The 26,830-nt window shown below is 46.8% G+C and overlaps 1 protein-coding gene across 4 annotated transcripts in view; it reads left to right on the top strand.

Moving 5' to 3' along the window:
• Positions 1-4,863: 4,863 nt before the first annotated feature.
• The window catches only part of ERCC6L2 (ERCC excision repair 6 like 2), a 243,374-nt gene continuing 221,407 nt past the window's right edge, over positions 4,864-26,830 (top strand). For 3 of the 4 annotated variants that reach the window (XM_073545955.1, XM_073545956.1, XM_073545957.1), the window contains exons 1-3: positions 4,864-5,107; positions 8,684-9,108; positions 26,481-26,603. In XM_073545955.1, the coding sequence (XP_073402056.1) occupies positions 5,059-5,107; positions 8,684-9,108; positions 26,481-26,603 (597 nt within the window). In that variant the 5' untranslated portion in view covers positions 4,864-5,058. The remainder of the gene's footprint in view (positions 5,108-8,683; positions 9,109-26,480; positions 26,604-26,830) is intronic. The other variant, XM_073545954.1, reaches the window with a different exon arrangement.

Here is a 26,830-nt window from a genome sequence, read left to right as displayed (position 1 = left end):
GAAAACGATGCCGATGGCGCGCGGTGATGACGCAGTTCGCCAGATGACCTGTAGCCGCCCTTTATCAAGGAGTCTCTTCCAAAGCCGGGGTAGCGGGCCTTTTAACCTCGCCTATGACGAGGTGGCGTATCTTCAGGCCGGTGATGGCAAGGTCGCCGTGGTGGGAGAAGGCTGGGAGGAAGTGTACAAGCCTCTGTGGCCTAGTTACGTGTACTCACGGCCACAACCTGAGGTAAAGATCCTCCCCCACAAAGGCGGGGGCAGCAGGGATGATGCTCTGAGAACGGGGGCGGGGAGCAGTCTCCGGTAACAGTCTCTCACGTCTCTTGTCGGTAATTGCACAGTTTTCTCCTCACAGGCTCCTGTCGGTGTCCCTGCCAGTCACCCTGCTTCCTGTCTTCACTCTGGCTCTCTTCCAACTGCCACCTCATCGCGCCCCCTGCTCTTTTATCCCTAGCCCCGCCCCCTGTTGCCCTGACAACTTCAGTCGCATGTCTCTCTTTGTAATCCCCCTGATGTAGTTCCTTCAATAACCCTGATGGCGGTCCCCTTGATTCCGGCCCAGTCACTATATGGGGGTCCTCCTCCCCAAAGGGCACCACACCTTAGAAGAAGGTGCAGTACCTCTGTGGCGACTGAGCCTCAGGGGCGCCACATATACACACACACATACATGCACAGATACATACACACATACAGATACAGTGGGGCAAAAAAGTATTTATTCAGTCAGCAATAGTGCAAGTTCCACCACTTAAAAAGATGAGAGGCGTCTGTAATTTACATCATAGGTAGACCTCAACTATGGGAGACAAACTGAGAAAAAAAAATCCAGAAAATCACATTGTCTGTTCTTTTTCATTTTATTTGCATATTATGGTGGAAATTAAGTATTTGGTCAGAAACAAGCAATCAAGATTTCTGGCTCTCACAGACCTGTAACTTCTTCTTTAAGAGTCTCCTCTTTCTTCCACTCATTACCTGTAGTAATGGCACCTGTTTAAACTTGCTATCAGTATAAAAAGACACCTGTGCACACCCTCAAACAGTCTGACTCCAAACTCCACTATGGTGAAGACCAAAGAGCTGTCAAAGGACACCAGAAACAAAATTGTAGCCCTGCACCAGGCTGGGAAGACTGAATCTGCAATAGCCAACCAGCTTGGAGTGAAGAAATCAACTGTGGGAGCAATAATTAGAAAATGGAAGACATACAAGACCACTGATAATCTCCCTCGATCTGGTGCTCCACGCAAAATCCCACCCCGTGGGGTCAGAATGATCACAAGAACGGTGAGCAAAAATCCCAGAACCACGCAGGGGGACCTAGTGAATGAACTGCAGAGAGCTGGGACCAATGTAACAAGGCCTACCATAAGTAACACACTACGCCACCATGGACTCAGATCCTGCAGTGCCAGACGTGTCCCACTGCTTAAGCCTGTACATGTCCGGGCCCGTCTGAAGTTTGCTAGAGAGCATTTGGATGATCCAGAGGAGTTTTGGGAGAATGTCCTATGGTCTGATGAAACCAAACTGGAACTGTTTGGTAGAAACACAACTTGTCGTGTTTGGAGGAAAAAGAATACTGAGTTGCATCCATCAAACACCATACCTACTGTAAAGCATGGTGGTGGAAACATCATGCTTTGGGGCTGTTTCTCTGCAAAGGGGCCAGGACGACTGATCCGGGTACATGAAAGAATGAATGGGGCCATGTATCGTGAGATTTTGAGTGCAAACCTCCTTCCATCAGCAAGGGCATTGAAGATGAAACGTGGCTGGGTCTTTCAACATGTCAATGATCCAAAGCACACCTCCAGGGCAACGAAGGAGTGGCTTCGTAAGAAGCATTTCAAGGTCCTGGAGTGGCCTAGCCAGTCTCCAGATCTCAACCCTATAGAAAACCTTTGGAGGGAGTTGAAAGTCCGTGTTGCCAAGCGAAAAGCCAAAAACATCACTGCTCTAGAGGAAATCTGCATGGAGGAATGGGCCAACATACCAACAACAGTGTGTGGCAACCTTGTGAAGACTTACAGAAAACGTTTGACCTCTGTCATTGCCAACAAAGGATATATCACAAAGTATTGAGATGAAATTTTGTTTCTGACCAAATACTTATTTTCCACCATAATATGCAAATAAAATGAAAAAAAACAGACAATGTGATTTTCTGGATTTTTTTTTCTCAGTTTGTCTCCCATAGTTGAGGTCTACCTATGATGTAAATTACAGACGCCTCTCATCTTTTTAAGTAGTGGAACTTGCACTATTGCTGACTGACTAAATACTTTTTTGCCCCACTGTACATACACACACATGCACACAGATACACACATACATACATACATACATACACACACATGCACAGATACATACACATACACACATACATACATACATACACAGGTAAACACACATACACATATACACACATACACACAGATACACACATATAGACACACACATATACATATATAAAAAAAATATCTCTCTTCCGCTCTTCATTCCCTGCTGCTTCAGTCGGGCCATGGCTGCAGTGAGTGTTACTATGGCCACGGGCGGGAAAGCAAAGGGCTTGCTCCCTGCCCACAGACAGCGCTGCCGCTGAAACATAACAATGTCAGCGTGTTCCCGCCTGCACGCAGCCACACATGCGTTGCAGTGTTCACGTGATGAGCGCTGCGTGCCTTTACGCGCGACTCACCCGGTCATAATGAACAGCGGCCAGGGCAGGCATCTGCAGTGTGCTCTGAGCCACCGCAGGGCACACTGTCAGTGTTTACTGCTGGTCTGCAGCAGCTCCGCGGACCGGCAAAAGAACCCCAACGGCCCGGTCCTGGGCCACGGACCGGTGGTTGGGGACCCCTGGAATAGACAACAGATGGAAATTATTGGCAATTATCAAGACACCCTTAATAAAGGAGTGGTTCTGCAGGTGGGAACCACAAACCACATCTCAGTACCAATGCTTTCTGGCTGATGTTTTGGTCACTTTTGAATGTTGGTTGTGCTTTCACACTCGTGGTAGCATGAGACGGACTCTACAACCCACACAAGTGGCTCAGGTAGTGCAGCTCATCCAGGATGGCACATCAATGCGAGCTGTGGTAAGAAGGTTTGCTGTGTCTGTCAGCGAAGTGTCCAGAGGCTGGAGGAGCTACCAGGAGACAGGACAGTACACCAGGAGACATGGAGGGGGCCGTAGGAGGACAACAACCCAGCAGCAGGACCGATACCTCCGCCTTTATGCAAGGCGGAACAGGAGGAGCACTGCCAGAGCCCTGCAAAATGACCTCCAGTAGGCCACAAATGTGCATGTGTCTGCATAAGCGGTTAGAAACCGACTCCATAAGGATGGTCTGAGGGCCTGACGTCCACAGATGGGGGTTGTGCTCACAGCCCAACACCATGCAGGACGCTTGGCATTTGCCACAGAACACCAGGATTGGCAAATTCGCCACTGGCGCCCTGTGCTTTTCACAGTTGAAAGCAGGTTCACACTGAGCACATGTGACAGACATGTCAGAGACTGGAGATGCTGTGGAGAGCGATCTGCTGCCTGCAACATCCTTCAGCATGACCGGTTTGGCAGTGGGTCAGTAATGGTGTGGGGTGGCATTTCTTTGGAGGGCCGCACAGCCCTCCATGTGCTCGCCAGAGGTAGCCTGACTGCCATTAGATACCGAAATGAGCTCCTCAGACCCCTTGTGAGACCATATGCTGGTGCAGTTGGCCCTGGGTTCCTCCTAATGCAGGACAATGCCAGACCTCATGTGGCTTGAGTGTGTCAGCAGTTCCTGCAAGATGAAGGCATTGAAGCTATGGACTGGCCCGCCCAGTCAGATTCAGCACATCTGGGACATCATGTCTCGCTCCATCCACCAACGTCACGTTGCACCACAGACTGTCCAGGAGTTGGAGGAGGCTTTAGTCCAGGTCTGGGAGGAGATCCCTCAGGAGTCCATCCGCCGCCTCATCAGGAGTATGCCCAGGTGTTGTAGGGTGGTCATACAGGCATTTGGAGGTCACACACAATACTGAGCATCATTTTGACTTGTTTAAAGGACATTACTTTCCACTTTAATTTTGTGTGTGACTCCAAATCCAAGCCTCCATTGGTTAATAAATTTGATTTCTATTGATGATTTTTGTGTGATTTTGTTGTCAGCACATTCAACTTTGTACAGAACAAAGTATTCAATGAGACTATTTCATTCATTCAGATCTAGGATGTGTTATACGAGTGTTCCCTTTAGTTTTTTGAGCAGTGAACATTATTTACATGCTGTTCGACAGGGCTTATCATTCCAATTTGGGCGATTGTGTGTACGGTCATGTCTTTTTGATTTTTAACTGTTTGTTGTAACTTGCATTAATAAAGAATGTTGCATATTTCATCCTTTATTAACGAATCAAACACAGTACAAACAGAAAATAACAATGATAATGTCTGTAAAGCGCTGCGGAATGAATGGCGCTATATAAGTGAGAAAAATCAATAATAATCTTTATATAGCGCTGACATATTCCGCAGCGCTTTACAGTTTGCACACATTATCATCAGTGTCACCGATGGGGCTCACAATCTAAATTCCCTATCAGTATGTCTCTGGAACTTTGCTGACCATTTTGTTGTGCCTGGTTTATTGTAGCTGCGCCTCGCTGCAGGGTATTTTATTACTGTGATTTTTTTTATTTTTCTCATTAAACCTGTAAAAAACAGAAAAAAAAAAATTGCCGAATAAGACTCTAACGTCAGCCTAGTGATCTGGCTCCTCCCCCCGGCTCTCACACACTGCTGCCTGACTCCGCCCCATCACGTGCCCTAATCACATGGGCGTGACGTCATCGCAGGTCCTTTCTCTGGAGTTAGTACTAGTAGTGTGTTTCCTGCCGGGAGCCGCAGGTCCTTGTGCCTATGATGGCAGTGGAGGCTGCAGTCCGGTACAGTGTGCTAGTGCAGGGCACACACTATGCTGCTGTGCACACACGGCACTAAATGCCCTCTCACTGTGGTGTTCTCACCTCTGCCTTCATGTTTTGTAGATCTCTGGGATGACAAGTGACCCTGAGAGCACAAAGCCTGTCACCATGGACGTACAAGGCGAGTACATAGCATGTACACCCCATTCACAGAGGCGTGTGCTCCCCATCCACATGTATGGAGCCAAATCTGAAGTAGCCATAGCCTAATACACACTCAGATTGGGTTTAATAGGTGCAGTCTGGTCTAGAAATCTCACTTTCTAATTATTTGTGCAGCATGGGTTAATTGCAGCCCCCCTAACCCAGAAATAATGTTCCCTGGGTGCCCTCTTTAGACTGTATTAATCACCTTCCAAAAGTAATCATGTCACCTACAAAAATGAAAGTTTACACTCTCCTAATAGGAGCGACAGCGTCCTCCTGTCCCCAGTGCACAGCGCAGGCTGGCACAGAAATCTGGGGCACCCAGCCAGGTGTCCTGGACATGTGCTCTGCCCTGGATCTCTGGCACTACTGATGCTACTGCAACAGGTTTTTTTTTTTAAATGTTGCAATCTTAAAGTTTTTGCCCCCAGTGCAATCCCCCCTGTACCCCACTTCCACCCATACTAGATCAATTTTTCTAATTCCCTCCTAGGAAATGATATCCACATAAAATATTTCCACAGTAAAGTCCACTTCAATACAATTGAAATTTTTATGTGGATTTCATTGTTGAAATTCGTCACACCCCGTTACTAATCCAGTAGTCAAAAGAAATCACAGAAAAGTCTTTTATTTATAAAAAAAAAAAAAAAAAAAAATCACTCCCCTACAATTTCCCTCTTGTAGGCTGGTTTCACATTAGCGCTTTTTACTAGCGGACAGCGGCGCCTGCGATCGGCGCACCCTATCTTTAGCATAGGGTGCGCAGATCGTGCGCAGGCCGTGCGCTAGTTGCGCTTTGACCTGCGCTGCGCACTTTTGACGGTGCTCCGTGCGCGCCAAAATCCGAAAAGTTTGATTTTGGCGCCGCTGTCCGCTAGGAGGCGGCGCTACAAGCAAGGGGCGGGCAGGCCGGGCAGAGAGCCGGCTCGGGGGCGGAGCTACCCCCGGCCGTGCGTGCGCTTAAAAAGCGCTAATGTGAAACCACCCTAATCCACAGTGGTCCTCCGTAATCCATATGGAGGTCCCACAACGTTCTTCGTCCACTGTATGAAGCCCCATTTATAGAACGAAGCGCCATACACTGGAGCAGCAGTCACTGCCAGTTCTCACACGCAAGGTGAGGACCAGGCTGCTGGGACGTCAGTAAGGTTACCGCAGTTCAGTGACTGTGACCTGTGGTAACCTTACTGACGTCATCACAGCGTGAAAAGTGGAGCAGAATCCAATGCCGATTCTTACAGACCATAGCAGGATGCTGCGATTTTTTTTTCTCAGTTTGATCCGAGCTGAGAAAAAATGTGCAGATGAGCTTTGACACATTTACTAACATTGATCAGAGTGCAGTGCGATGCTTTCTCGCAGTGCACTCCTCTTTATTATATGTGAGTGAGCCCTAAGAGTGAGGGATACTCCTCTATTAGCCAAAGAAGCGAGCAGTGACCAGGAACGTGAAGACCCAGTAGCTCCCAGCATTACACTGGCAGCCCCTTCTGTTTACATAGCACTCATTTCTCCCTTTGCTTAGCCCCCTTTCAGACAATAGGGCAGATATACTAATCCTACCTATTAGACAGTGTGAAGTTAGGGTACATTTAGATTGTTATGGGAATGCTCATTCCTTATTATCAGACGTGTAAACATGGCAGCGATCACCTGATGAATGAGCAAAATATCATTGTGAGATCAGTTTATTTATAAAAAAAAAAAAAAAACTATCAGCAGCACATTGCTCTGTGTAAAGAGGGAGGTGCTGATACTGTATATGAACAGAATGATTGCATTAACGATCTCTGGGTCACCATTATTGGTCTGCGTAAATGAGTGCCAATTAGCTTATATTTAGCCATGATCACAAGTTCAGTATTTGGTCAGTTTTTTACCTCCGTATTTGTAACCCTAAATCATGAGTGGAACAATCAGAGGAAAAGTATAATAGAAACAAGTCACCACTTCTGTATTTATCACCCATTCCTGGTTTTGGCGTATAAATACTGATGTAAAATGCTGACCAAATACTGATAGTGTTCACGTGGTCAATTTAAGTTAATTAGTGGTGCATTCATGGGCCAACATTAGCACAACTACATGCACCTTTAGACTAGAAAGTCTTAAAATGCACGAAAATTACACAGTGGCTCATGATGGATAATAAATCTGGTGCATCCTTAGAAACTAATGGATAAGACAGGGGCATGATACTGGGCGGTCATGCACCACTTCCAGTGCAAAAGTCAGTGAGGCCAATAACTCCTTTAAGCCCATAAAGACATGACTTGAGGATGAGGACGCCATTAATTAATTTGGTGTATTTTATGAATACACTTAGACACACTTCCTTCTTTAGACATCAGGGAAGCTTCTAACAAAAATGGAGACAATGTGTTTGGTTACAGCCCAGTGCATGTGACTTACAGTGGACACTGAGATCAGAGTCATATATTCACTGGTCCCTCTTGGGCATATGTCTGGACCTGTGCGCCGACAGGGCCATAGACAGTAATGGTGCTAGTAGACGTACATTTCCAAAAATGATGCATGTCTGAGCGTACGTTCGCGCTGACATCGCCATTACAGCCTATAGACCCGTCAACGCATGTGTCTGAACCCCGTTTTGCTGGGGAGTTTGGACGTAAACTCCGACGTGGCCACTGAACGGGTGCAGAAACGCAATGTGACAGTACCCTTAGATTTTTATGCAGCATGCTCCCTGATGTATTTCTTTATCCATGCAGAGATACACATAGGCTGTACTGCTCTGTACTAAAGTGCTGCACAGCCTGTGCCCAGTCAGCAGATCCTGATACAGAAAAGATCAGAAGTCCACAGCAAGTCCATAGATGTTACTGAGATTATTCCTGAAGGTCTAACTCCATTAATTTGGATTTTACTATGCTTTGTTATGGCTTATCAGTACTTTACTGTGTATCAGAGCTCCCCTGCAACTAGCCTTAAGCACATTCTAAGTCCTTTTTTGTTTTTCTTTTTCTAAAACATTGTGCTTCTACCGTATATGTATTTTCTTGAAATTTTCTTCCCTTTCTGATAAAATATTAAGCACCTAATCTAATGATAGGCCATAAATATCTTAAAGGGGTTTTCCTCTATTGTACCATTCATACTTAAGGGCAACAAAGAGGGTTAAAGCAATCTATACTCCCTCCCATATCCGCACCGATCCAAAAATGTTGGCACTGCTATTCCCAGCCGGTCATGGACTGTCTTATGTGACTTGACTGCTGCAGCCAATCTGCTGATGATGATCATTGTTTTTATTTTCTATGGGGCTCTGAAGTGACAAGGTAGAGTTTGGAGACCTCCTTAACAATTTTTTTAATATGACCGTATGATATTTGATCTAGTTGTCACTTTTGGAACGCACAGGGAAGTTAGCTATACAGTACAAAATGTATCCTTGCATTAAAATGACCAGTTCTAAGTGTTCACATAAGGAAGGCTAACAGCTTGCAGACCTCTTCTTGGTTACCATACTTTCTATGATTTATAACAGTACCAACATTTACATATTGTGTTTCACATGCTATTCTAGGCTTGTGGAGCATCAACAATCGGTGCTTAGCTCCTTACCCTGAAGATGGTGAGCTTAAAAAAGCCGTTATAAAATCCATTGAATATAAAAAAACAGAGCCATCATTAGCAGTGGTTTCTTTTTTGGATGCCAAAGAAAATAAAGTCCCTGTGTCGCAGCTTTGTAAAGTCCCAGGCTCCAGTACCTCCGGGAACACGTCCATGTTTGATGATGAAGATCTGGAGAAACCTCAGTTCCCAGGCAGGAAACCTACAGCCCCTGCAGAAGACCTTCCGTTATCAAACACTGGAGTTTGTGTCCCTTACACCATCAATCGATATTTACGTGACTACCAGAGAGAAGGTATCCAGTTCCTGTATGAACACTATGCACGATCCACAGGATGCATACTTGGAGATGACATGGGACTTGGAAAGACAATACAGGTGTGTATTCCCCTGTCATTGATTTTTTTAGCCTAAAATCTGCATTAATTCGTCATACGTATAATAAAATAAGTTACTGGAACATATAGGTAACTTGTTTTAATATATATATGAAGTGCTAAAGATCTGTAGTACTGGGTGTCAATATGTATCATACTGGGACAACCCATATCTCTGAACACATTAGCTACTGTGGAATCTTGGTTTTGAAGTTTGCAATGGATGTTGCCTCTAGAGGTGGAATTTGGACCTCCTGGGTCTTGGAGCAAAACCTGTAAGATATTCCCCAAATACCAGATGTCATATATAATATTGGTGTCTCTTTCTCTCAATTGTGTTTGTAAAATCTGCTTTAGGGAGTCTAGTGTAACAAACTTTTTTTTTTTCACAATGGAAGCCAGCCAGCTGAAACTAAAAGTCGTAGCCCATGTTGACATCTGCAATTATGGTTTAGGTTATAACAAAAGCTTCGACGCTGTGCCAAATCTAAATAATGGATCAAAATGTTCTTATTTCGGCCCTGTTCTTCTAATTGAATCAGTCAGGTTTTTGTCATTTTGACGGCAAGAATATCTCTGATTGATGCTTTATTCATGCTGTCAAAAGTAACATATCTGAATGGATCCTAAGCTAGATATAATCAGAGCATGATTTTACCACCAGTACTGAAGATGTAACAGCTCTGGTCTAGAAATGACTCTTGGTTTTAAGAGGCCCCATAGCTCTTATTTTTAAGCATTAATGGAGAGTTACAGTATTTGAGCTTCTAGTAACCAGACATCTGTGACTGACATTTTTATGCGAGAAAAAACGCTTTAAAAGGATTTTTTTTTACTTTTCAAAAAGTACATTATTATAAATTGATAAATATCATTATTTATTTCTGCTGATTTTTATAGGGTAATTATAAGATTTTTCAAAATCGCTGCTGTCATATTACTGAACACAAAACCCGTCCTAAACACAGCAGCAAGATGGGTAATGTGAGTGGAGAAGGCTTTCTTGCTTTCTCTGGCATTAGCTATGTATATGAAAGCAGAGGTAACTCAGCTGAAGCACAGCCAGCTAGGTTGGCAATTGTGAGGAGAAGGGACAAATGTGATGCAGGCTGTGGGAAATATAATTTTGCTGCTCATATACACTCTGTTAGATAACAATATCTCCCACAACTCTTATCTCCTCCCGCCCATCCTCTTCACTTATAACTTCTGATCTAGCTGCCTGTGCTTCAGCTGAAATATTATCTCAATTTTGATACACAGACATTCCCTTATGTCTCTTCTCATAGATAGTTTTGCCTAGTGAGGTAGATTCTCTAAGCGATAGTTCAAGGACGGAACATGGATAAGCAAGGACTAGGACAGCATTGTTTGCAGGATATCAGAAACACAAGTGGAGCAGAAAGCACCAGATGAACCTAAGCCATGTGTGCGAATACACACAGGAACAGTAGATGTGTTGGCAATCAAGAACTTGCAGCAGGGATATGGTTAATAGCTGAGACGCATGCAATCAGGAACTTGTAGAAGGGTTATGGTTAGAAAAATAACAGCAATAAAGTATTTCCAAGCTAGCAACTTGCTTGCAGAGGTGTGGCATTCACATAAATAGTAGAAATGTTTTGGCAAGCTGTAAACTTGCTTGCAGAGATACAGTACACACTTAAAGGGGTTGTCTACTACTTGGATAACCCCTTCTCTTTCCCCACGCTTCGCCCGGATAAAATAAAAAAACCTATGCTCACCTCCCGTGCCGGCGACATTCCTGCTCTGTCAGCACTTGCGGTCCCGAGGTTGTCTTTCGTGCGGTGGTTGTGACTTGTGAACCCAGCTCCCATTCAGTGCTGGTGTCACTGTCCCCTCCTTCTGTCGAATTGAACATGAATAGAAAGCCAGAGATCAGCTGCAGCCCTGACTTCCTCTTCATGTTCAATTTGTCCTAAGGTTTTAATCCTAAGGGTACCGTTACACTTAGCGATGCACCAGCGATCCTGACAACGATATGGATCACTGGTGCATCGCTAAGTGGTCGCTAGTGAGCTGCCACACAGGCAGATCTCACCAGCGACATAGCTGGGGTCGGGGGTCGCTACTTACCTGTCAGACGCGGCGATCCTGACGTCCTCCCGCCCGTGTCCACGCGTCGCTCGTCGGCGCCACAGGAAGCCCAGTAGGAAGTGGCCCAGGACGAAATGGCCCAGGACGTTCTCGCACGATCAGCGATGGACAGCAGGGGAGCCGGTCGGAGGTAAGTATCACACATAGCGATATCGCTAGCAATATCACTATAACGTCACAAAGCCAGTGACGTTATAGCGATATTGCTAGCGATATCGCTATGTGTAACGGGCCCTTAAGTCTTGTGGCAAGCAGGGCTGTGGAGTCGGTAAGCCAAACCTGCGACTCCGACTCCTCAATTTCCCTTACACGACTCCCACTCCACGACTCCGACTCTGACTCCCACATATATTGCTTATACTTAAGTGAAAAATGTATTGTAGTACAATGTGAACATCAGACATTAAATCATTTTTATGATACAATAATCAAGATATTTAGATAGAACATAATATTTATTGGAATACAACTTTAGAACACAAAAAACTGTAATAAATTGTAAATGTGTAATACACTATGTAATATCGATCACATATTTCTTTATTTTTATGACTATGAATATTGTAGATTCACTCTGAAGGCATCACAACTATGAATTAACACATGTGGAGTTATATAATTAACAAAAAAGTGTGAAACAGCTGAAAATATGTCTTATATTCTAGGTTCTTCAAAGTAGCCACCTTTTGCTTTGATTACTGCTTTGCACACTCTTGGCATTCTCTTGATGACCTTCAAGAGGTAGTCACCGGAAATGGTTTTCACTTCACAGGTGTGCCCTGTCAGGTTTAATAAGTGGGATTTCTTGCCTTATAAATGAGGTTGGGACCATCAGTTGTGTTGTTCAGAAGTCTGGTGGATACACAGCTGATAGTCCTACTGAATAGGCAGTTAGAATTTGTATTATGGCAAGAAAAAAGCAGCTAAGTTAAGAAAAACGAGTGGCCATCATTACTTTAAGAAATGAAGGTCAGTCAGTCCGAAAAATTGGGAAAACTTTCAAAGTGTCCCCAAGAGCAGTGACAAAAACCATCAAGCGCTACAAAGAAACTGGCTCACATGAGGACCGGCCCAGGAAAGGAAGACCAAGAGTCACCTCTGCTGCGGAGGATAAGTTCATCCGAGTCACCAGCCTTAGAAATCGCGGGTTAACAACAGCTCAGATTAGAGACCAGGTCAATGCCACACAGAGTTCTAGTAGCAGGCACATCTCTACAAACCTGACAGGGCACACCTGTGAAGTGAAAACCATTTACGGTGACTACCTCTTGAAGGTCATCAAGAGATTGCCAAGAGTGCGCAAAGCAGTAATCAAAGCAAAAGGTGGCTACTTTGAAGAACCTAGACTATAAGACATATTTTCAGTTGTTTCACACTTTTTTGTTAATTATATAATTCCACATGTGTTAATTCATAGTTTTGATGCCTTCAGAGTGAATCTACAATTTTCATAGTTATAAAAATAAAGAAAACTCTTTGAATGAGAAGGTGTGTCCAAACTTTTGGTCTGTACTGTATATACAGTTGTGGCCAAAAGTATTGACACCCCTGCAATTCTGTCAGATACAGTAATACTCAGTTTCTTCCTGAAAATGATTGCAAACACAAATTCTTTGGTATTATTATCTTCATTTAATTTGTCTTAAATGAAAAAAAACAAAAGAGAATGAAGCAAAAAGCAAAACATTGATCATTTCACACAAAACTCCAAAAATGGGCCAGACAAAAGTATTGGCACCCTCAGCCTAATACTTGGTTGCACAACCTTTAGCCAAAATAACTGCGACCAACCGCTTCCGGTAACCATCAATGAGTTTCTTACAATGCTCTGCTGGAATTTTAGACCATTCTTCTTTGGCAAACTGCTCCAGGTCCCTGATATTTGAAGGGTGCCTTCTCCAAACTGCCATTTTTAGATCTCTCCTCAGGTGTTCTATGGGATTCAGGTCTGGACTCATTGCTGGCCACCTTAGAAGTCTCCAGTGCTTTCTCTCAAACCATTTTCCAGTGCTTTTTGAAGTGTGTTTTGGGTCATTGTCCTGCTGGAAGACCCATGACCTCTGGGTGTGACCCAGCTTTCTCACACTGGGCCCTATATTATGCTGCAAAATTTGTTGGTAGTCTTCAGACTTCATAATGCCATGCACACGGTCAAGCAGTCCAGTGCCAGAGGCAGCAAAGCAACCCCAAAGCATCAGGGAACCTCCGCCATGTTTGACTGTAGGGACCGTGTTCTTTTCTTTGGATGCCTCTTTTTTTTCTCCTGTAAACTCTATGCTGATGCCTTTGCCCCAAAAGCTCTACTTTTGTCTCATCTGACCAGAGAACATTCTTCCAAAACGTTTTAGGCTTTTTCAGGTAAGTTTTGGCAAACTCCAGCCTGGCTTTTTTATGTCTCGGGGTAAGAAGTGGGGTCTTCCTGGGTCTCCTACCATACAGTCCCTTTTCATTCAGATGCCGACGAATAGTACGGGTTGACACTGTTGTACCCTCGGACTGCAGGGCAGCTTGAACTTGTTTGGATGTTAGTCAAGGTTCTTTATCCAACATCCGCACAATCTTGCGTTGAAATCTCTTGTAAATTTTTCTTTTCCGTCCACATCTAGGGAGGTTAGCCACAGTGCCATGGGCTTTAAACTTCTTGATGACACTGCGCACGGTAGACACAGGAACATTCAGGTCTTTGGAGATGGACTTGTAGCCTTGAGATTGCTCATGCTTCCTCACAATTTGGTTTCTCAAGTCCTCAGACAGTTCTTTGGTCTTCTTTCTTTTCTCCATGCTCAATGTGGTACACACAAGGACACAGGACAGAGGTTGAGTCAACTTTAATCCATGTCAACTGGCTGCAAGTGTGATTTAGTTATTGCCAACACCTGTTAGGTGCCACAGGTAAGTTACAGGTGCTGTTAATTACACAAATTAGAGAAGCATCACATGATTTTTCGAACAGTGCCAATACTTTTGTCCACCCTCTTTTTTATGTTTGGTGTGGAATTATATCCAGTTTGGCTTTAGGGCAATTCTTTTTGTGTTTTTTCATTTAAGACAAATTAAATGAAGATAATAATACCAAAGAATTTGTGTTTGCAATCATTTTCAGGAAGAAACTGAGTATTATCTGACAATTGCAGGGGTGTCAATACTTTTGGCCACAGCTGTATGTAATCGATATTAAATAGTGTATTACATATTTACAATTTATTGCAGTTTTTTGTGTTCTAAAGTTGTATTCCAATAAATATATATTATGTTCTATCTAAATATCTTGATTATTGTATCATAAAAATGATTCAATGTCTGATGTTCACATTGAACTACAATAAATTTTTCACTTAAATATAAGCAATATATGTGGGAGTCGGAGTCGTGGAGTCGGTGTAAGGGAAATTGAGGAGTCGAAGTTGCAGGTTTGGCTTACCGACTCCACAGCCCTGCTTATACTGAAGTGGAGAATAATGCCTTCTTCGGAGTAACCTCAGTGTCACAAATAAGAGGTCCCAGTCTTGACATATTTCCCCTTACAGTTTTTCAGGGTTCATCAGGAGACATACATTCTTGCAAAGCTCAGTCGCTGATAACTAGTGTTGAGCGATACCTTCCGATATAGGGAAATATCGGATCGGATTGGATCGGACCGATACCCAAAAAGTATTGGATATCGTCGATTCCGATACCGGAAACCAATGCAAGTCAATGGGACAGAAATATCGGAATTTCTTTCCTTGTTGGTTAATTCTACATGAAGGAAAACAACTAAGAATAATGTAGAATGTATTGGGGGAGGTGGAGGAGACTTTAAAGGCATAGATGTTTAGCCCAATCAAATGGAATAGCAGGAATTAATTTTTCTTTTAAGACGTTCGGAGTTACAAAGATATTGACTATGTTAACCTTTGTTATATTTTGTCAGATATGTATGTTTCACTACTTCCATGCTCTTGACCTTTTTTACTTCTCTCACACTTTCTCCTTCATGATCCTCAGCAGCAGCATCTGTTTCATCAACTTCTTTTTCACCTTATTTATCTTCTTCTTCTTCTTCACCTTCTTACTATTATTCTTTTTTTTACATTCTTCATATTCTTCTTATTCAACTATTATTCTTCTTCATATTCTACTTCTTCATCTTCTTCCTATTCTTCTTCTTCATCATATTCTTATTTGTGACAGGCATTCCTGTAGTTGAAATCTATAAAAGTTTGAAGATTACACCTACCGTTCTGCCTGTCACAAAAGATTTACAACAGGATTTGTCCGCATTCAGTTTGGCCTGCAGCAGCAGGCATTTTCCAGGGGCACCACGAAGAGGAACGGACTCACCCCCATACACTGCTTAGTCGTCTTCTGCTTATAATTTAGATAATATCTTTTGCTCTGATTTTTAGTCTTATGCTTAATGTTCTTCTGCTTTTTGTTCTTCTGCTTCTTGGTCTTCTGTCTCTTGTTGTTCTGTATCTTGGTGGTTGTCTTCATGTTCTTTGTCCTCTTGGTCATCTTCTTCAGGGTCATCTTTTTGGTCTTCTTTGGGGTGGTCTTCAGGGTTGTTGTCTTTGGGGTCGTCGTCTTCTTCGGGGTGGTCTTCAGGGTCATCGTCTTCGGGGTCGTCGTCTTCATCGGGGTGGTTTTCATGGTCATCGTCAGGGAGATCTAGAGTGATTACCAAAAACCATTTCAAAAAGCTTGAACTTGGAAATGTAGCAGAAGGTACAAGAAGGCTGAGGATCTGCCGAGAACCAGCTGACGGTACTGGAACCCGGATGGGTAGCAGAAGGAGCAAGAACCAATGGCACTACCGAGGACCAGCTGATGGTACTGGAACCCGGTTACTAAGCAAGAGGTACCTGTGCTAGAAAGCACCACCAATGACCAGCAGACGTTGCTGGAACTCGGATACCGAAAAGGAGGCACCTAAGCCAAAAGCACTGCCGAGAACCAGCTGACGGTACTGAAACCCGGATGGGTAGCAGAAGGTACCCATGAAAAACAAAGTTGCAAGGCCGCGAGCCGGCCGCAGTTACCGAAACCCACAGTCCTACAGGGGGTGCTTGTCCTATTGGCACTACGGAACCAGCCTTTATTGCCAGATCCCGCAGCCCACAAAGGAAGCACCTAAACTGCAGGCACCATAGAGTTGGCTAACCCGACGGCAACATGACAGGACAACGTATTGGTGGCAAAGTGACGTTGACACTACCCGGAAACAGCTGGCGTGCTGGAACCAGGCTGGGCACGAGGGAGTACCTGTGCCAAAGACACTGCCGAGAACCAGCTGACGGTGCTGGAACCCGGATGGGTAGCAGAAGCTAGAAGAACCAATGGAACTACCGAGGACCAGCTGACGGTGCTGGAACCCGGAGGGGCAGCAGAAGGAACAAGAGCCAATGGCACTACCGAGGACCAGCTGATGGTACTGGAACCCGGTTACTAAGCAGGAGGTACCTGTGCTAGAAAGCACTACCAAGGACCAGCAGACGATGCTGGAACTCGGATACCGAGAAGGAGGCACATAAGCCAAAGGCACAGCCGAGAATCAGCTGATGGTACTGGAACCCGGATGAGTAGCAGAAGCTACAAGAGCCAGTGGAACTACCGAGGACCAGCTGACGGTGCTGGAACCCGGAGGGGCAGCAGAAGGAACAAGAGCCAATGGCACTACCGAGGACCAGCTGATGGTACTGGAACCCGGTTACTAAGCAGGAGGTACCTGTGCCAGAAAGCACTACCAAGGACGAGCAGACGTTGCTGGAACTCGGATATCGAGAAGGAGGCACCTAAGCCAAAGGCACTGCCGAGAACCAGCTGACGGTACTGGAACCCGGATGGGTAGCAGAAGGTACCCATGAAAAACAAAGTTGCAAGGCCGCAAGCTGGCCGCAGTTACCGAAACCCACAGTCCTACAGGGGTGCTTGTCCTATTGGCATTACGGAACCAGCCTTTATTGCCAGATCCCGCAGCCCACAAAGGAAGCACCTAAACTGCAGGCACCATAGAGTCGGCTAACCCGACGGCAACATGACAGGACAACATATTGGTGGCAAAGTGACATTGACACTACCCGGAAACAGCTGGCGTGCTGGAGCCAGGCTGGGCAGGAGGGAGTACCCGTGCCAAAGACACTGCCGAGAACCAGCTGACGGTGCTGGAACCCGGATGGGTAGCAGAAGCTACAAGAACCAATGGAACTACCGAGGACCAGCTGACGGTGCTGGAACCCGGAGGGGCAGCAGAAAAAACAAGAGCCAATGGCACTACCGAGGACCAGCTGATGGAACTGGAACCCGGTTACTAAGCAGGAGGTACCTGTGCTAGAAAGCACTACCAAGGACCAGCAGACGATGCTGGAACTTGGATACCGAGAAGGAGACACCTAAGCCAAAGGCACAGCCGAGAACCAGCTGACGGTACTGGAACCCGGATGGGTAGCAGAAGCTACAAGAGCCAGTGAAACTACCGAGGACCAGCTGACGGTGCTGGAACCCGGAGGGGCAGCAGAAGGAGCAAGAGTCAATGGCACTATCGAGGACCAGCTGATGGTACTGGAACCCGGTTACTAAGCAGGAGGTACCTGTGCCAGAAAGCACTACCAAGGACCAGCAGACGTTGCTGGAACTCGGATACCGAGAAGGAGGCACCTAAGCGAAAGGCACTGCCGAGAACCAGCTGACGGTACTGGAACCCGGATGGGTAGCAGAAAGTACCCATGAAAAACAAAGTTGCAAGGCTGCAAGCCGGCCGAGTTACCGAAACCCACAGTCCTACAGGGGTGCTTGCCCTATTGGCACTACGGAACCAGCCTTTTTTGCCATATCCCGCAGCCCACAAAGGAAGCACCTAAACTGCAGGCACCATAGAGTCGGCTAACCCGACCGCAACACGACAGGACAACGTATTGGTGGCAAAGTGACGTTGACACTACCCGGAAACAGCTGGCGTGCTGGAACCAGGCTGGGCAGGAGGGAGTACCCGTGCCAAAGACACTGCCGAGAACCAGCTGACGGTGCTGGAACCCGGATGGGTAGCAGAAGCTACAAGAGCCATTGGAACTACCGAGGACCAGCTGACGGTGCTGGAACCCGGTTACTAAGCAGGAGGTACCTGTGCCAGAAAGCACTACCAAGGACCAGCAGACGTTGCTGGAACTTGGATACCGAGAAGGAGGCACCTAAGCCAAAGTCACTGCCGAGAACTAGCTGACGGTACTGGAACCTGGATGGGTAGCAGAAAGTACCCATGAAAAACAAAGTTGCAAGGCCGCGAGCCGGCCGCAGTTACCGAAACCCACAGTCCTACAGGGGGTGCTTGTCCTATTAGCACTACGGAACCAGCCTTTATTGCCAGATCCCGCAGCCCACATAGGAAGCACCTAAACTGCAGGCACCATAGAGTCGGCTAACCCGACCGCAACACGACAGGACAAAGTTTTGGAGGCAAAGTGACGTTGACACTACCTGGAGCCAGCTGGCGGTGCTGGAACCCAGGGTAAATACTACAAACAGAGTGGAGGCAGAGGCCTAATTGGAGCAAGATTAAAATCTGTAGTTGAGTGAGTGTGGACAGAGCAGGAGAAATTGCCGGACACACAGCTGGGGATCAGTTGACATTACTGAACCCCAATAACACTGGAGCATATGTTGACTGTGCAGACGGCACTTCTGAGCAGCAACTGGCGGTGTTGGAGCCCAGGGTTAATACTACAAACATAGAGGAGCCAGAGGCCTAATTGGATCATGATTAATAATGTTGTAGACTACTACTGATTTTAAACTTGCTCCAATTAGGCCTCTTGCTCCACTCTGTTTCTAGTATTTACCCTGGGCTCCAACACCGCCAGTTGCTGCTCAGAAGTGACGTCTGCACAGTCAACACTTGCTCCTGTGTTATTGGGGTTCAGTAATGTCAGCTGATCTTCTGCTGTGTGTCTGGCAATTTCTCCTGCTCTGTCCACATTCCCACTACTACTGGACAGAGCAGGAGAAATTGCCGGACACACAGCAGGGGATCAGCTGATGTTACTGAACTCACAGTCCTGTGCAGACTGGCTGTGTTGGAGCCCAGGGTCAATCAGGGTGTAGGCTGAGGCCTAATTGGAGCAAGTTTAATATCTGATGTAGTGTGAATGTGGAGGGAGCAGGAGACATTGCCGGACACACAGCAGGGGAGCAGCTGGTGTTACTGAACCACACTAACACAGGAGCTAGTGTTTTTCTCTGTGCAGACGGCACTTCTGAGCAGCAACTGGCGGTGTTGTCCAGAGCCCAGGGTCAATCAGGGTGTAGACTGAGGCCTAATTGGAGCAAGTTTGATATCTGATGTAGTGTGAATGTGGAGGGAACAGGAGACATTGCCAGACACACAGCAGGGGAGCAGCTGGCGTTACTGAACCCCACTACCACAGGAGCTAGTGTTTTTCTCTGTGCAGACGGCACTTCTGAGCAGCCAGTGGCGATGTTGGAGCCCAGGGTCAATCAGGGTGTAGGCTGAGGCCTAATTGGAGCTAGTTTAATATCTGATGTAGTGTGAATGTGGAGGGAGCAGGAGACATTGCCGAATACACAGCAGGGGAGCAGCTGGCGTTACTGAACCCCACTAACACAGGAGCTAGTGTTTTTCTCTGTGCAGACGGCACTTCTGAGCATCAGCTGGCGGTGTTGGAGCCCAGGGTCAATCAGGGTGTAGGCTGAGGCCTAATTGGAGCAAGTTTAATATCTGATGTAGTGTGAATGTGGAGGGAGCAGGAGACATTGCCGGACACACAGCAGGGGAGCAGCTGGCGTTACTGAACCCCACTAACACAGGAGCTAGTGTTTTTCTCTGTGCAGACGGCACTTCTGAGCAGCAACTGGCGGTGTTGTCCAGAGCCCAGGGTCAATCAGGGTGTAGACTGAGGCCTAATTGGAGCAAGTTTGATATCTGATGTAGTGTGAATGTGGAGGGAGCAGGAGACATTGCCAGACACACAGCAGGGGAGCAGCTGGCATCACTGAACCCCACTAACACAGGAGCTAGTGTTTTTCTCTGTGCAGACGGCACTTCTGAGCAGCAACTGGCGATGTTGGAGCCCAGGGTCAATCAGGGTGTAGGCTGAGGCCTAATTGGAGCTAGTTTAATATCTGATGTAGTGTGAATGTGGAGGGAGCAGGAGACATTGCCGAACACACAGCAGGGGAGCAGCTGGCGTTACTGAACCCCACTAACACAGGAGCTAGTGTTTTTCTCTGTGCAGACGGCACTTCTGAGCAGCAACTGGCAGTGTTGGAGCCCAGGGTCAATCAGGGTGTAGGCTGAGGCCTAATTGGAGCAAGTTTAATATCTGATGTAGTGTGAATGTGGAGGGAGCAGGAGACATTTCCAGACACAGCAGGGGAGCAGCTGGCGTTACTGAACCCCACTAACACAGGAGCTAGTGTTTTTCTCTGTGCAGACGGCACTTCTGAGCAGCAACTGGTGGTGTTGGAGCCCAGGGTCAATCAGGGTGTAGGCTGATGCCTAATTGGAGCAAGTTTAGTATCTGATGTAGTGTGATTGTGGAGGGAGCAGGAGACATTGCCGGACACACAGCAGGGGAGCAGCTGGCGTTACTGAACCCCACTAACACAGGAGCTAGTGTTTTTCTCTGTGCAGACGGTACTTCTGAGCAGCAACTGGCGGTGTTGGAGCCCAGGGATTACATTTCAGTTGGTAGAAACATGAACACAACAGGAGACCTGGATACTGTTGCCAACCAATTATTTAATCTGGAAGAGGACTGGCAAATTCCGGCGAGATCCAGGCCTTGTTCATTTTCAGAAAAGTAAGCCGGTCAACGTTATCGGAGGATAGTCGCATGCGACGGTCTGTTACTACACCACCTGCGGCACTAAAGACACGTTCCGATAATACACTAGCAGCAGGGCAAGCCAGCACCTCCAGTGCATACTGGCTTAGCTCTGGCCATGTATCTAGCTTAGAGACCCAAAACTTGGAAGGGGGAAAAGCCGTCTGGGAGTACACTGAGAGGGCGCAAGACATGTTGTCTGTCACCATCTGATGGAAACGTTGCCTCCTGCTGACTGGATCCGTCTGTGATGGTGTAGACATTTGTGGTGGGGACACAAAACTTTGCCACATTTGGGCCATACTGGTCTTGCCTTGTGCTGAGGCGCTGCTTCTGCTCCCTCTTTGTGCAGAGCTTCCTCCACTGCCTCGACGCACAGAGCTGCTTTGTAAAGCGCTAGAAGCACTGCTCTCGGGTGGAATGGAGAACATGATGGAATGCACCAGTGTGTCTTGGTACTCCCGCATTTTACGCTCCCGGTTCAACGGTGTTATGAGGCTTTGTAAGTTGTCCCGGTAGCGAGGATCTAGGAGGGTGTACACCCAATAATCAGCCGTGTTGAGAATGTGGGCGATGCGGCGGTCGTTTTTCAGGCACTGCAGCATGAAATCAACCATTTGCTGCAGACTCCCAACTGGCCAAGAAACGCTGTCCCCTGCTTGAGGCGTCATCTCTGCCTGCTCTGCATCATCCAACCCTCGCTCTACATACTGACTGCTAGAGCATTGTGTACCTCCCTCCTCTGGAGAGATGTCTTCCTCCTCCATTGACTCCTCATCATCCTCACAAAGTGTCCCCTGCCTAGGCCTTTTGTGAGGAACCACGTTGCGCAGACTGTCCAGAAGCAGATGGCATTTGTGACTCCTCATCCTCCACCTCTTCCAAAACCTCCTCCCTTAGTGCTTGCAGTGTTTTTTGAAGCAGGCAGATAAGGGGGACAGTCATGCTGACTAGTGCATCATCTGCACTCGCCATCCGCGTGGAATCATCGAAGGCACGCAAAACGTGGCAGATGTCCTTCATAGAGGCCCACTCAGTGGTGGTGAAGTGTGACTTGTTTGCGCCTGATGCAGCTGATACTCCATTACTGCTGCCTGCTGCTCACTCAACCGCTCCAACATATGTAACGTTGAATTCCACCTGATGGGTAGGTCACATATGATGCGATGTTCCGGAAGGCGGAATCGGCGCTGCAGAGCTGCAATGCGCGGTCTTGCCATGCTGGAACGCCGCAAGTGAGCGCACTCTATGCGGACCTTGTGCAGCAGTGCATCAAGATCCGGATATTCCCTCAAAAAACTCTGCACGACCAAGTTGAGCACATGTGCCAGACATGGGATGTGAGTGAGGTTGCCTAGGCCCAGAGCTGCCACCAGATTTCGGCCATTGTCACACACTACCAAGCCTGGCTGGAGATTCGCTGGCACAAACCACACGTCGCTCTCCTACTTGATGGCATTCCAGAGCTCCTGCACTGTGTGGCTTCGATTCCCCAAAGAAATTATTTTCAGTACGGCCTGTTGACGTTTGGCCACGGTGTGCTCATATCGGTCGTAACAGGTAAGCGTTCACGGGTCCATGTGGAGGTAGACCATGACGGCTCCTGCAGCGCTGATTCAGAGGAACTGGAGTATGAGGAGGACTCAATGTGTACAAACTGGATTCCTGCAATCCTTGGAGTTGGCAGAACACGTACAGCGCCACTCTCAAGATCTGTACCCGACTCCACAACATTTACCCAATGGGCAGTGAGGGAACGGTATCGTCCCTGTCCATGGTTACTGGTCCATGCATCGGTGGTCAGGTGGACATTGCTACTGATGGCGTTTAGTAGCGCGTGTTTAACTTTTCCCTCCACATGCTTTTGCAGGGCAGGGACGGCTTGCCTGTTGAAATAAAAGCAGCTGGGCACGTTGAATTGTGGGACTGCCAATGCCATGAAGTTACGGAAGGTGTCAGTCTCCACCAGCCTGAATGAGAGCATTTCAAGGGACAGTAGTTTTGCAATGCCAGCATTCAGAGCCTGTGCTCGGGGATGGTTTGCCGAGTATGGCCGCCTTTTCTCCCATGCCTGTGCTACCGATGGCTGTAGAGTGGCCTGAGAGTGTGAGGATGACAGGGAACATGGTGCTGTGGGTGGAATTACACTGGGTCTCTGTACAACAGTGCCAGAGGTTCTTCCATGGCGATCCTGTGAGGAAGCCGAACCAGCTGTGTGTGAGCTGGAGGAAAAGGCTACAACACGAGCTGAAGAGGTGGTAGGTGGTGCTGTAGGTTGGCCTACGTTTTCAGTGTGTCTTTGTAACTCCACAACGTGCTTAGTCTGCACATGTTTCCACATATTTGTGATATTGAGGTTGCTGACACTTTTCCCTCTTTTGACTTTCTGATTACACAGCTTGCATTTGACAAAGCAAATGTCATCTGCAACTGTGTCAAAAAAGGACCACGCACTGCAAGTCCTGGAGCGCCTGGTTTGGGTTTTGGAAGAGGAATGCTCCTAATGGGTGCCGAAGTGGAGGCTGCAGGCAACCAAGTCTGCCCCCTCCCTCTCCCTCCTGTTTTGGCCGTTCGGGGAATCTCTTCCTCAGAGCTGCTCCCACCACCTTCCTGTTCCTCACGCCATAATGGGTCAAGGACCTCATCATCTACACTACCCTCTTCAAACACCTGCTTCTCCTGGGTAGTCTCACCAGCACAGTACGCACCAGAAAGTGGCACCTGAGTCTCATCATCAGATTCGTACTGAGGTGTGCTGACCATAGGCACTGGCCCACCCGCCTCTTCAGATTCAGAGAGACAAAGCAGTTGCGCATCACTGCATACTCCCACTTCTTCACATTCTAGAATGCTGCTTGGCTGGCCCCCTCTTTCCAAGCCAAGAGATTCAGAGAACAGAAGTAGAGATGGCTCCTGTCCAGGGCTCTCTGACTGCCTGGGCAATTTGGCAGGTGGGGAAAAGACAGATGGTTGCTCTTCAGTGCTCTGGACCTGAGAGGATGTGGAAGTAATTGAAGTCGATGCGTTAGCTGCCATCCATCCGACAACGGCTTCAATTTGTTCCTCCCGCAGCATTGGGTTACGGCGAGCTCCTACAAAGCTGCGCATAAAGGACTGTTCCCTGGTAAAACTGGGGGATGCTGAGTCACTGGTGCCCGCAGCAGGCACAGAATCCCCACGTCCTCTCCCTGCTCAAACTCCACGCCCACGACCACGTGCCTTACTCCCTGCCTTCTTCATCTTGGTAGACTGATAAAGATAGGCAGAAAAGTACTAAGGGCTTAGTGTGCTTATTCCTGAACAGCTGCTAACAGGTATAAGAAACACTAATTTTATAAAGTGTGGACTACACTTTAATATGAGCTAATGTGGCCCACACAACTGTAAAGAGGAGTGTTTGGTGAACTTTATTCACTTGTTTTTTTTCACAAAAAAAAAAAAGGATGTGACCAAACATGTAAAAGTGATAGTATCACAAACTTTTTGTAGCTATTACAATGCAGGAAGGTAACCTACAATGCAATAGATGAGGCTCCAAAAAATAGGCTAATACTAATCTGGCTGCAGGGCACAAGCCAGCAGAAAGGCTCCTCTATCTACTCCCATATAGTGTTTGCAACCAATCTAGCTGGATACGGATGGAAGCACACTAATAGGAGAAATTCAGGAAAAATAAGCAGCACTACAGCAATAAAGGACAATGTATGAGGCAGTGACGCACGCTGAGTGGACTACAAATAGAGGTGGCTGCAGAACACACTACAGTGTGAGCTGCACTCACACAGACCTCACAGACAGCTGTGAACAGTGCAGAGAACTGGGCACTAGCACTGAAAGGCTGCAGAAAGGCTCCGCTGTCTACTCCTATATAGTGTTTGCAACCAATGTAGATGGATACGGATGGAAGCACACTAATAGGAGAAATCAGGAAAAATGAGCAGCAATAAAGCTAAAAAAAGGACTTTGTATGAGGCAGTGACGCACGTTGAGCGGACTACAACCAGAGGTGGCTGCAGAACACACTACAGCGTGAGCTGCACTCACACAGACCTTGCAGACAGCTGTGAACAGCGCTGCAAGGCAAAAGAAAGCTTCACACAGCGGTTGCTAAAGTAGCCTGCGTAAAGCACAATATAGCAAATCGCTATCTCTAACTGTCCCTCAGAGTCTTGAACAGCAGCCTGTCCCTAACTGAATTCACAGCAGAGTGAACCCTATATGGCGGCGGCTTTTATAGTGCATCATGACATAATTTCAGCAGCCAATCACAGCCATGCCATTAGTTAACATTCCTACATGCCTAACAGGATGTGCCCATACTTCTTAGGATTCCTCATTGGCTGAATCAAATCAAACTGGCTCATAGCATTATGGGAACTTCCGATTCTGGTATTCAATATGCAAAAAGTATCGGAACTCAGTATCGGAATTCCGATACCGCGAATATCGGCCGATACCCGATATTTGCAGTATCGGAATGCTCAACTCTACTGATAACACAAAAGAGGGGGTTCACTGATATCTAGGTAGACCATGCAACATCACTGTCTGAACTGCGCTGGAGATAAATGCAGCCGCTGACCGAACCGGACTGGAACTAGCCGATTGAGAGGGTCCCCAGCGATTTTTCCTTGCCTTCTGCCCTGTACTGATGGGTCTCTGCCTATACGCACAAGTGGGGAGATACCTGTCACTCCAGGGCAGCAGGTCTGGAGAAGCAGCTTTTAACATCTGTTTTTATCTGAAACGTCCCAGTGTTTCGGTGTCAAACATACAGCTGACTTAGGCTGGTTTCACACTTGCGTTTTTTTGCGCAAAAAAAGCATGCTTTTTTTTCCTATACTTTACATGGGTGCGCATACACATGGGTGCGCATACACATGCGTTTGTATGCGCATGCGTTTTTTCCCCCTATACTTTACATGGGTGCGCATACACATGCGTTTGTACGCGCATGCATTTTTTTGTAGTGTGCGCTCGGGCGCACAAAATGCATCCTGTTGCATTTTTTGTGCGTTCGACATGTCCCAAAAAAACGCATGCGCACGCAATGCCTTTTTTTTTCACCCAACCACCCATTATAGTCTATGGGTGCGCTGACGTGCGCATGATGCGTTTTTTATGTGCGTTTGCACAGTGCACGGTGCGCAGCGCAAATAAAAGCAAGTGTGAAAGTAGCCTTAGCTCATACAGCCACTGTCTGATATGTGCTGCCCGTGGATTGGGCAGCATGTATCAGGTTATTAACAGGGATTCTCAGCAACTGGGAGCAAATATAAGTCGTTTGAACTGTAAATATGAAGGTGATATCCTAGTGCTACTTTTTAAGCCCTTTTCTGACATGTCATGTTCTTACTTTATAGACCTATATGAATATTAGAGTTTTTGGAAAATTAATATGTTTGGGCTCCTGCTAAAATGTGACTTCTTGCTTTAGGTCATATCATTCCTAGCTGCAGTGCTACACAAGAAGGGGACACGAGAAGACATTGAGAATAATATGCCTGCGTTTCTGCTGAGAACGATGAGAAAGGAGCACTCGCCAGCATCCACTAAAAGGGTATGGATATTAAATGTATTGATTTCATTGTGATATTTTGCAGATTTGTGCCCTCTATTTCTAGTAGATCTAGTGCAAAAGATTGGTTCCAGCAAATCGATATCAGGCACATCACTACTTTGTGGCCACTGGACAGAAGCCCTGAGAGCTGCTTCCTCTCTCCCAGTATCCACAGCTGGCCTGGCACAGCATCATCGTTGTGGCATGGCGTACATCTGGTGTCAGCT

This window comes from Dendrobates tinctorius, unplaced genomic scaffold (assembly GCF_039654945.1).
Source record: "Dendrobates tinctorius isolate UK_male_01 unplaced genomic scaffold, ASM3965494v1 ptg000144l, whole genome shotgun sequence".
Lineage (NCBI taxonomy): Eukaryota > Metazoa > Chordata > Amphibia > Anura > Dendrobatidae > Dendrobates > Dendrobates tinctorius.
Note: the sequence above shows the minus strand (reverse complement) of the source record. Positions and strands in the feature narration are given on the sequence as shown.